Genomic DNA, 12,477 nt, shown 5'->3' on the forward strand with positions numbered 1-12,477 from the left:
TGAAAACCCCAACAACCGTGTCTGATGAAATATGAAAATGGAGGTGCATAACTAGCACTGGACACATTGCAGGCGGTGTTGTCTCGATATCCCAATAGCATGAGTTCGAATCCCGGAGAGGGAAGAACAAAAATTCGCTTCCGCAAATTTGCAGATTTAACATTGTTGTGTTGATATTTAGAGTAATTTTGAATATAATATGTGTTTTCAGTCGTGTATCATCTTCACTGGTGATCCCATGGACGGATCTGTCGTAGAGTTGTCACTTGTTTCGACGTACTTATCAAATAATTATTTCTGTGACTGCATCTTACGATCCTTTACGATAGATAATTTAGCTAATCTGCAAGCAATTCCATCTTAATGCCTAATATATCATGTACTGTGTTACAACTCTAAGATTCTACTGACGAGGAAAGGTAACACTAGGCCACCGAAATCTGAATTTTTAGTTCAGTCTAGGTGGCCTAGTGGTCTAGAGCGCTGGACACAATGCAGGCGGTGTTGTCTCGATATCCCAATAGCATGAGTTCGAATCCCGCAGAACAAAAATTTGCTTAGCAAATTTGCAGATTTAACATTGTTGTGTTGAAATTTAGAGAAATTATGAATATAATATGTGTTTTCAGCCGTGTATCACCTTCACTGGTGATCCGATCAACGGATCTGTTGTAGAGTTGTCACTTGTTTAGACGTACTTATAATATAATATATGTGTATATATATGTATATATATATATATATATATATAGATTGCCTAACAATGTAATTTTAACACACTATTTAGTATGTAAATATAAGAATGTTTAAAATATTTACAAAATGATGAAAATAAACGCAATATTTCGCTAGACTAACTAGCTTTATCAAGCGTGCATCTATCGTTATGATAAATGTAACAATGTTAAAATTACATTGTTAGGCAATCTATAATTTTATTTGTGTAATTGAATTAATCTCTGTACTGATTAATCCACACTCCCATAGATTTGTATGTCATGTGCTGCTATTTATAGGCACTTATATATATATATATATATATATATATATATACGGTGAGAAGTAGTTCTATCAATTTTCGTACCATTTCTTTGTATGATATTTTGGGTCGGCAACTTTTGTGAATGCCAGGCAGACGGAAGGACGGATGCTCAGGGATAATATGACAAACATAAAGTTATAATATATGTTGGTCTCCTTTTAAATCCAACTTTAGGTTTCTTCTAATCAATGCATAAAAACTATTTATTGTGTTATATAATTCAATCTTTTGTTTATAGGAGCTACTTTGTGTATTGTAGATGATATACCTGTCCAGATAAACATAAACGATAACTATTGTCTTGCCGATAGAGATCTGCTCGGATCATCACCTTCTGAAAGGCGCAGAGATATATCGTTACACATCGATTTTCAGGGTCACTAGAACTCTTTTTTGGATGAGTTGTAACATACATTTAGAGAAAGATTGTGTTGCATGGATGACCATCGAAACACATCGATGTTTTACTTTAAATACCGAGTATTATTTGCTGAAACAAAAGGTAAGCAGACTGGTTATTGTTTTTATTTACACAAAGCACCTGTTTGGCAGGTAGAATAAAGATATCTGCTTCTACTTAACTGTGGGAAACAAAATTTACATTTTATTTTAAAAGAAATCTTAAATGATTTCATGACGTCTTTAAGGGTTCAAAAATTCCATTCGCCTGACACAAACATACCCCCTAAATAGTATTAAGCATTGGTGGTCGAAATGACATCCTTAGTCATATAAGACATGTAATACAAGCTTGAAGAATCTGTCTTCACGATTAAGACGACTTTCAGCTTAGTTTCGTTTACAAATTTAGCGTATGTGTCAGACATTGTTAAACTATATTTCATTGTCTTTTTAATTTTTTTGACAAGTTTGAAGTGTAGCATTTTGAAGTTTAAGTTACAGTATCATGTTAATATTGTAATTTTCACCTAATGTTTCACTCTTCCTTAGGCATAGGTGAGAAGATTAGACAGAAGATTCAGCATTATATATTTCCTATTGTTCGACTGAATTCATGTAAATTGAGTATGCATCGTTTGTTTGTTTGAAATTGCATACTTTAAATATAATTGTAATAATAACATTTATATGAATTTCTGTTTGATAATTGTACGTAGTCCTTGGTGGTGGTATTAAAATGATTTGTCATTTTTATTATGCAACCTCGTCACCGATTTTAATTTTTATTGAACTGTGTACCTTGACATCCCAAATAAATCACATGGATACTTAGTACTTAAGATTTCAAATAATTGAATTGGAAAATGACAATGTCACTTATTGCTTATTTTCATTATGTGGAAAGTGCTCATCGAAAAAAAGACCCGGATTGTTTTGTGTTTCTCCTATACATGCTTTAACTATTACACTAATTGCTCATTTTTATTGTATTAAAGGAGTTAATCGAACAACAGTGGTTGAATTGTGTTCTGTCTATAATTCTTAACTCACTTCCTACGTATAATGTAGAATATATTGTGTCGCTTGTGTGTTTTCTCTAAAGTGTGAAAACTCTTCGACACATTCTCGATACAAACACATTGCCTACGCAACTTATTACATGTACTTCGTCTGGAAATTAAGGTCAACAATGTTAGATTTGAAAATTTGCGTAAGCAAATATTTGTCCTTCCCTCGGCGGGAGTGGAACCCATGTCTCTGTGACATCGTGGCAACTTCGCCTGCACTTTGTTCAGCAACCTAGATCAATACACCAACTTTTTAAAAATGTTATACATGTACGTTTAAATGTGTGACAACTCTAAAACTTATATTCTCCGTTGGTAAATCATGGCTTACACATAGCCAACACCACAAATAACATATATTTCGTCTGAAATTGAGTCAATAAAGTTTGCGGTACCAAATTTTTGTCCTTCCATCAGCTGGATTTGAATACCTAATTTTGTGACAATGTTTCAAATCCATTTATACATGTAGATGTGCACGCGCACGCGAGTGTGTGTGTTTGTAGAAAGAGTGTTCATATATAACTCTTCGACTATCCTTATAGTCTTACAGCTACTATATATACATATATAGACTTATCAATAATCGAGTTGTCCTACCGTATGACATATAATATATATACATGTATATTGGTATTGTTCACATATAAAAATAAGAAGATGTGGTATGATTGCCAATGAGACAATTCTCCACTAGAGACCAAATGACACAGAAGTTAACAACTGTGTATGTTTCTTTTTTTTAAGGTGTTGAATGCTACCTTTATCTAGACTTTTTCATTAAAAATGGTGAATTCAATGTTATGTATACTTTATATTATATTATTGAAAATGTTGAAAATTTTAAAGAATTTTTATATAATTAGTATATGTGTGTGTGTATGTGAGTTATAGACATTTCATAGCAAAGTTAATGGTATGAGTTTTGCTCATTATTGAAGCCGTACAATGACTTATATTTGCTTACACTCACTTCCTTTGGTCTTTGGTGGTTAGTATTTCATTGGAAATTATAATACATCACCTATTTCGGATAATCGATAGAAAGGCAAACTCCGAAACAGTGGTAACAAGTTTAGCAAAGCGACGTCGCCATTGTTTCGGAGTTTGATAGAAACTTAAGGTCCTTCTCATTTGCAATAATTTCTAGTAATTTAATAAACAACAAATTTCCTAATAGCCTCCATATTTTATTTGGAAGTAAAATAAATAAATAATAAATTTACAAATAAAACAGTGCACATATATATAGTTAACGACAACGAAATAATGCAAATTTCAATGAAATTGCGGTAAAAAATAAATAAATGCCTTGTCCATGTTAAGAAATTCACCTGTTTTATTGTCTTTATGCAGAAAGCACTTTTAAGCAATAATGATCAAATAAATTACACTTTTAATAATAACCCACTGTGGGTACTTTAAAAAAAACAGGGATTAAAGAAATACTTCAAAATATGTAAGAAATAACATGGAACTAAGCTTGTATATTTACAATTATAAAACCAAATTCATAGTTTTACTTTTGAATACAAATCTATAAATCGTTACAAGAAGTAACAATTATTGTGAAAGTAAGCTGAACTTATAAGAAATGTGTCTAACACAAGGTTAAGATGCAACATTATGGAATTGAACATTGGTTATTGGCAGTTCTAGTAGATACGAATCTTATTTCAAAAATATGAAATAATAATAATAAAAAAAAAATAAATGCATCATAAGCGTGTAGTACATTTCATGTAACGATCAGATATAATATTCAATTTTTTTTCACTTTTTTTTTAAAAATATTTCAGTTCTATATTGTTTCTGATAATCATGTCAAATGATATCCTAAAATATTGCAATATGATTAATTTTGTTCATATCTTGTCATATACAGCTGCTACCACCTTATGAAGTACAGTTTCCGAATGTTGTCGAAAAGAGCCGAAGTTTACCGAAGTCTTTTAGTTACATCCTGGTTTTTTTTAAGTGGATCAAACGAATTAAAATCTTCTCCAAGAACAAACGGTTCTTTTTTGGTTATCAAAATAGCTGCATTGTCGAAAATCTAAGCAATGGAATAGGGAATGGGACATTAGTAAAGTCAAAGCTATTTGCCGTTCGATAATCATATGATTTTACCAACAATAACATTGGAAGAAGACAAATCTAAGATCAATGTTGCTGTAATATGTAAAAGTGAAAAGATAACAAATAATATAATGCACCAAATGAACTATAACAATAGACATATATTGTATAAATTTAAGATATCATGTTTCATGTAAAATAATTATAAATGTGAACTGACTGAAGGAAAACTTTTAAGATCAGACACTACTAGTATTGTGAAATTTATTTGTATTAAGATATCTAAACATTATAGCAAATTTCTTTTTTTCTTTTTTTGGGGGTATAATACCGATTGTGTGAAATAGTAATTAAATTTTTGATATTCGTCAATTTAAAACGAAAAAATCTTTAACTATTAATAAAGTAACCATTTGAAACACGATATCTGAGATTTATATAATATGCCAAATGCGTATGAAAAGAAATACATTAAAAAATAACAACAAACTTTTCTACAATGTTGCTAAGAAACTAGAAAAGATTTTTTTTCTACGAATCTGACACCACCGTTTGCCATAGAATAAAAATGCGATGTTTAATGAATAAATAAATTAACAATGACTTTTAAGTTATGAATATTATTGAGCAATCCTGATGATAACACTGTCAAAAAATTTAATAAATAGTTGTTTGAAAATACTTGTATAAATGTGTTGTGAACAGTATTCTCTTTTTTATATCAAGGCATTAGAGGACTAGTTGACCCTTTATGAATCCGGTAAAACATACCTTGTTCATTGTAAAATAATTATACTAATTTTATTCTGTTGTACAGCACTTGAATGACTTAAATGTATGCATTTTGTATACGTGAAAGTTGTCATTTGTACACAGTTGTATTTTCCGTGTTCACTATGCACAATTTTTTTTATTTTTCCCTCACATATATGTATGTAGGACAAAACTTTTGAATTATATCACATTCAACATATTTACAAGAAAATGCTTAAATAATTTATATAAAATGTCTAATGATAGGGCGGAATGAGTTTAAACGCTGACTTCACTCTGCACAAAAATACGAGTTCTGCATGGAATAAAGTTTGTTAATATGATTGGTCGGGCACCTCGATTTATTCAAATCAGGTCCGAGAGATTCTGAAATATTCTGTTCGGGTGACTCGGCTGAATCTTCTGATGTTTGCACATCCATAAACATATTGTTGGACAGATCCACATTGGAATATAAAGAACCTGTAAAAATAAAATTAGAATGTTTATCAATTGATTAGCTGAAATGGTCATTGATCAATCAAGTATCAATCAAGAAATATCACCTCCCTTAATTTTTTTATTAAACACCAGACATTTCCTATACTAAGCATGTACTTAACTGTATTACGATTTTTTTACACGCTTTGAACAGCCGATTTTGGTCACAACGGTTTAATCATTCATTCTGGCAGACTGAATATTTACATTTCCTTTTCTAAATATTTCAGTAGTATGTAAATCCATTCATAGTTTTACACTCAGATATATTTACTTTCAAATCGGGGCATCACCCGGGTCGATATCTACATGCACCTCTTAATTTATATGCGATTGTAACGTCATGGAATGCTCACAATAAGCTAATACCATTTTTCATTTGGTCCATTTTACAAAAAAAAAACTTTATTTAATACTTGGTCTATTTTTAACGGATTTTTGTAGCAATTGCAGATAAGATCTGTTATTTTCAGTGTTTTGTATCAGTTGCATTAAAATTATTTTTTTGATTTAAGCAAATGGTTTTTTAATAGCGCTGTAGATAAAAAAACGTACTTTCCCAATATTTTATAGATTTATTTAGAGATTTATTATTGCAAATGCATTATTTCCATTTGAAGTTAAAATGTCTCTGTAAATGTTTGTTTATTTATTGCATTAAATAGTTAATAGGCCAACAATTTTCTGTTCTGTTTCTTGTCTGTCTCCCTACCTACCTTAAATTTTATGCCTACCCGACACATTTTATGGACATTTATATCGATAAGCACCGTTAAAGTCCAGATATTTTTGATTAAGCACCGTTAAATTGAGAACGTTTCCCTATATAGTCCAAGTAAAATATTTAAAAAAAATAAATACTTACCTACCCGATTATTTTCTGCCAGGAAAACACGAAACAAGTTAATAATTTTGAGAGCCTAAGTATTTAACTGAAATTCCTATCTTTCTTAATCATGTGATCATTAAAATATCTATGTACTGTAGACAATTTATGCATGCACTTGTCTCCTATTGACTCAACCGTGTCCTATTATGGACGTATCCTTTGATGCATAAGCCGCCATTAAAGAAGATTTCAGATGAGAGAAAAAATATTTATGTGCTTTTAATTCCACGATTAAGTGTTGAAATTGAGCATAACCTAGTATACTCCTCATTAGTGAATTTTTATGGGTAAAAAACGGGAATCTTGCTCAAATACTTAAAAGGAAGGTAAATTGGTAAGACAAACTCTCAAAAAGATCCCTAAAGATAGCATTCCACCAAATGTATTCACAAATGTATTTATCTAATACATTTGATATGTAATGGTGTGATTTGCATTTTGAGATAAAACGCTAATGCATTTTGCGTGAATCGAAAATTTTACGATAATTATTTATTAAGATAGCACCATGATTTTATTATTTTTATGACGTAAAAGAACTTAGATATTTGAAGAAATTTGCGCAGTCATTATTACCATATAAATTTTATATTTTGAACTATAAATTTTTATGTGCGTATTGTTATGCGTTTACGTTTCTACATTGGCTAGAGGTATAGGGGGAGGGTTGAGATCTCATAAACATGTTTAACCCCGCCGCATTTTTGCGCCTGTTCCAAGTCAGGAGCCTCTAGCCTTTGTTAGTCTTGTATTATTTTTAATTTTAGTTTCTTGTGTACAATTTGGAGTTTAGTATGGCGTTCATTATCACTGAACTAGTATATATATTTGTTTAGGGGCCAGCTGAAGGACGCCTCCGGGTGCGGGAATTTCTCGCTGCATTGAAGACCTGTTGGTGACCTTCTGCTGTTGTCTGTTCTATGGTCGGGTTGTTGTCTCTTTGACACATTCCCCATTTCCATTCTCAATTTTATAGTAAGTCTATAGCTTAAAACACTCACTACATAGTAAATGTTGTTAGAAAAAGACATTATCTAAATTTCAGCGAAATTTATTTCATGCTACATGTGCTTTTAATGATGAAAGTGTTTACAAAATATGTGCCACATGAAAGAATACAAAATCTCCGATAGTTCACTTGCTGAATAGACGATAATGGACATATATATTTCTCATGGATAATTCTATTTTAATTTACTAATACATAGTTAAATTAGTAATACTAGAATCGGCTATGTGAATTAACTTGCGGCTGTCCGTCAATCGGTCTAGAATGTATTCTTGCATTACTTGAGGTTTTTCAAAGAAAAAACATGGTTTTGATACAACACACTCCAAGAAAAAAGACTTACACTATAAATAAATGTGTAGCAACACTGTAGCCCCCATTAGTGTCGAATCGATTCCCTGCATTAATACGAAATTTGTCTGTTTTTTTAGTGATGGACTTTATTAAAATTAATCCTGTATTTTTTTTTTCGTTGTTCAACCAACAGATGCCTTGTAAGAGATGCTGAATAAAAACTGGATATTTCCGGATTTAATACGTGTCGGACTGTAGGATATTATATTCAAGGTTATATTATAATTAAAGCATCGCATTATACTATTTAAGGCCAAAGTGTATTTGATTATATTTTATAGAATATTAATCCCCTGTTTTATTAATATAGAAATAGAAAAAAACCAAAGGGTATAAAATATGCTACACTGACTATTAATTTTTGCATAAAAAAGACATTTATCATCACGTGTTTACCAGTATTATACTGAGGTGCAAGTGTACTTCAATCAAGATTAAACTAGAGGATGTGTCTTCACAAGAACGGGGGAGCAAAAAGTGACTCATAATGATTTGCCAAAAGAAATGCCAATGCTGTACTAGAAAACGTATTCGTCTGATATTGTATAGGTTCATTACAAATTGCATTGGTCTGACATTGCATAGGTTCATTACAAATTCCATTTGTCTAATATTGTATAAGTGCAGTACAAATGCAATGTCGTCAAACGGGGAATTTTCAGCAATTAATTATTACAAAAGCATAAGTTGAAAAGAAATTTTGAATTAACTTTGACTAAGCCTTAGTACTTATGTCTGTTTTTATTACTTAATGCCAGATTGAATGATTGCAATAACTAACAGTTTAAATCGAACTGGATAGCTGCTACTACATTGCCCTTGGTCAAGGAAGAGGTCATCGCTGACAGACATGTTTTAGTAATACCACTTACTTAATGTATACAAGTAGGTGTTGTTTTATCCGAGTTATATTTGTGTTTGTTTCTTCTTTTTTTTTTTTAACTTGAACAAAAGCTTTTATTGTGTCTCTGTCGACTGCAATTATACTCACCCTCGTTATCAGATGCTAAACGAATAGATTGCTCGTCCATGTCTTGATACAACGATGGATCCTTATCGTCATCTAGATGTCGCCCACGTCGTTTTCTTTCTTTTCCAATTGAATCGTCCGAACCTCTTCGGGACATTTTCTTTACCTGAAATATAAAAGCGTTCCTTGAATGCAAAGCTCTGATTCCTTGTCCGGTGTTGGATATACCGTAGCTTTTGTCCTTTTTGTTTTATAAGCTCTTCGTTGTTTTAATAAGTTTTGGATTTTCAAATATTTTGGCCTCGAGACATGTACTGTCGAAATGCGCATATGTTGCAGAAAAAAATGTACCGCTTATGTGATTGAGAAGCTGAAGATGTTGTTTCTCTACCTCATGCTATGAGAGGTACGAGAATGAAGTTTCTCAAGTTTATGTAATAAAACAAGTGACCACAAATCTTTAAAGTGATAAACATGTGGTATTTTATAACACGTTTCCTATCTTATCAAATATAAAACATCTGTCTTAGTGTCACATTGTCAAAATTGAGGACGGTATTTGAATAGCTGATTTAACTTTTGTTCTTAATTTCTAATGAGACAAGATACGTCTTTTTTTTTGCAGCACTGCTATTACTTAAATGATTTTACCTGAACAAGCATTGCGTTAACAGATAGATTTTAAATTGTGATACTTCTAAAATATTTTTCATCATCTTATTAATTTCTTTTAAAAAAAATGTTCTGAACACAATCGAGATTCGAATTCTTGTTTACTTTGGTACAGATGAAATGTCTTTTAATTATTTGACCGTATACGGAAATGTCCGATTAGGTGAAAACGTCAAGCAATATCGGTATTCTTTAGGACTACACCTATACAGTGGTAGCAGTCAGCTGCTGACGCGTCATCAGTTTCTATTGATGATGGTATAATTAATTTTTCTTGAAATAAAGAGTATAAAAATGTTATCACTTTTAGAAACTCTGGAAGATTTAGAGATTGACATATTGTATAGAGTTGAAAACTACGTCTTCTGATATTGTTTGGTTGGGTTGCTGTCTTATTGACGTATACACTGCATATCCTTTTATTAATATCATTTTCGATGAATGCCGATCTTATATTTTTTAAAGAAGCATTATTAAAAAAAATGCACTAATTTTGATAGTTGAGGATATGATATTTCATTATATGAATAAAACATAGTTGAGAAGACTATTGAGCAGATTGTTACCCCGGGGGAAAATTGTCAGCTTTGGCGGATGTTTTTGAATACATTATACCATCTACTTCCTTGTTTATACTGAATGTGCTGTTATGAGGTTCTAAATGAGGGGCCCTTCATTTCTGTATTCTTCGATTTTTTATATCATTTATTTCTATTCTTAATTTTTTTGCCCATTATTCTCTATTCTTTATATTTATGCACTCCATTTTTCTCTGTTCTTATTTTTATCCTATTTTTCTCTATTCTTTATTTTTTCTCTTTTTTTCTATTTTTTTGTACATTTGACCCGTTATTCTTTTTTCTGTAAACTCAATCCAGACCCTCTGTTACTATTGCCTTTAAAATTATTGTTTTTTTTTTCAACCTACCTTTGCTCGTTGATTTTGAAACCACACTTGTACAACACGCACGGTTAATCCTGTTTCCGATGCTAATTGTTCTCGTACCTGTAGAGAATTAAAAGAAAGTTGAAATATTGAGAAAATAACCATTTATTTATTTAAATATTTTCTTGAATAAGTCGTTCTATATTTGCAAATTGAGTGTACCAGTGATAAGTCAAAAGACACAGTACATAGCGCAACTATCTAATAACTATACAGATGGATGAGTTTCGTATAATACGTGTATTATATGTGAAGGTTCTGTTGTCAATATAATGGAATGTTATGCGACTGTCATACAAGTGAGAGGTTTAGCTAGCTATAAAACTAGGTTTAATCCACCATTTTCTACATGAGGAAATGCCTGTACCAAGTCAGGAATACGACAGTTGTTTTCCATTCGTTTGATGTGTTTGAGCTTTTAATTTTGCCATTTGATAAGGAATTTCCGATTTGAATTTTTCTTGGCGTTCGGTAATTTTGTTATTTTACTTTTTACAAATCTTGAGAGCACATGAGTTTACCACATGTTTTTGGTAGGGTTCGTGTTGCTCCCTTTTTTCTGTGTAGTGCTTCTACATAAGGAAATGCTTGTACCAAGTCAGGAATATGACAGTTGTTTTCGATTTGTTTGATATTTTGATTTTGTCATTTGATAAGGGACTTTCCGTTTTGAATTTTCCTTGAAGTTCGGTATTTTTGTTATTATTTTTTTATGAGTGTTATTTGTCTATTCGTCTTTGTTTCTTTTTTGGTCATGAAGTTTCTTCGAGTTTTGGTATTTGATAAATCCTTTAGTATCTTCTTCCTTTTTAAACAATTGCTTTTTAGTCTCACGGCAATTATGTTAGTATGCATATTCTTTAAATGTTCATATGTAAATTACAAGGTAATGGTGGTTTTTACAAGTCTGCACTAAATTCCTAGTGACAGTGGTTAATGGAAAGTTTTTATTCCTGCAAAAATTTTGACAAGGGGATTTTTTTTTCCGAATTGATATATATATCTGCTCCTGGGCTGATATGCAAAAACCACTTAAGTTAAGATATCCAATCGTAATACTAATTTATCGTAGGACATGTAAAAAAATCCGTCCGTTCGGAACAAATCTTAATTTAAGTAGCATTATGCATACGGGCCCTGGTGTATATAGTAGTGAATTTACAATTTATTACTACACAAACTTGTTCCTTCCTTTGTGATAAATTTTCCCTAAAAATAAACTGTCTGGTTTTAATGGTGCTCACAATAGTTCTTTGAGTATAGAAATAACACAAAGAGGGGGAATTATAAAATATAAAGATTCTATAGAAAATTATGTAAAAATACAATATTTACTTTCCGACAGGGTTTTGGATTTAGTTCAAATGCTGCCTTAAACTTTCGTCTTTGTTGTGTATTGAGTATTGTTCGTGGACGTTTTGCTGCCCTATCTAAATCGCCATCAAAATCTTCATAACTGTCGCTATCGTCTTCCACTGAAAAAAAATAGTCCCAATAGTTAAAAAGTCTTTATTATTCTCAATTTGTCATTTTGATGTTAAATTGAATATTAAAATAATATATTCAGTCTAAGAAGATGTAAATTGCACAAAAACACTAAATCAGTTAAAAAGTCGTGCATGTTTAAAGCTGAAAAAATAAAGAATCAAATCTAGCTTGAAGATAAAAAACAAAATTTCAAAAATTAAATTGTAATTTGTCATCTTAAAAGTTAAAAAAAAGTTCATGGAAAGACAGGTATAAAACAACATAATATCTGTAACTGACAGTACACACTGAAAATGATTGACAGT

At 31.1% G+C, this 12,477-nt stretch overlaps 1 protein-coding gene across 3 annotated transcripts in view; it reads right to left on the bottom strand.

Annotated features, from left to right (window-relative positions):
• Window positions 1-3,688: 3,688 nt before the first annotated feature.
• The window catches only part of LOC127729965 (LIM homeobox transcription factor 1-beta-like), a 39,376-nt gene continuing 30,587 nt past the window's right edge, over window positions 3,689-12,477 (bottom strand). For all 3 annotated transcript variants that reach the window (XM_052237965.1, XM_052237967.1, XM_052237966.1), the window contains exons 4-7: window positions 12,020-12,159; window positions 10,667-10,744; window positions 9,088-9,232; window positions 3,689-5,826 (exon numbers count right to left, since the gene is read on the bottom strand). In XM_052237965.1, coding sequence (XP_052093925.1) covers window positions 5,636-5,826; window positions 9,088-9,232; window positions 10,667-10,744; window positions 12,020-12,159 — 554 coding nt within the window. In that variant the 3' untranslated portion in view covers window positions 3,689-5,635. The remainder of the gene's footprint in view (window positions 5,827-9,087; window positions 9,233-10,666; window positions 10,745-12,019; window positions 12,160-12,477) is intronic.

This window comes from Mytilus californianus, unplaced genomic scaffold, assembly GCF_021869535.1.
Source record: "Mytilus californianus isolate M0D057914Y unplaced genomic scaffold, xbMytCali1.0.p SCAF_2, whole genome shotgun sequence".
Lineage (NCBI taxonomy): Eukaryota > Metazoa > Mollusca > Bivalvia > Mytilida > Mytilidae > Mytilus > Mytilus californianus.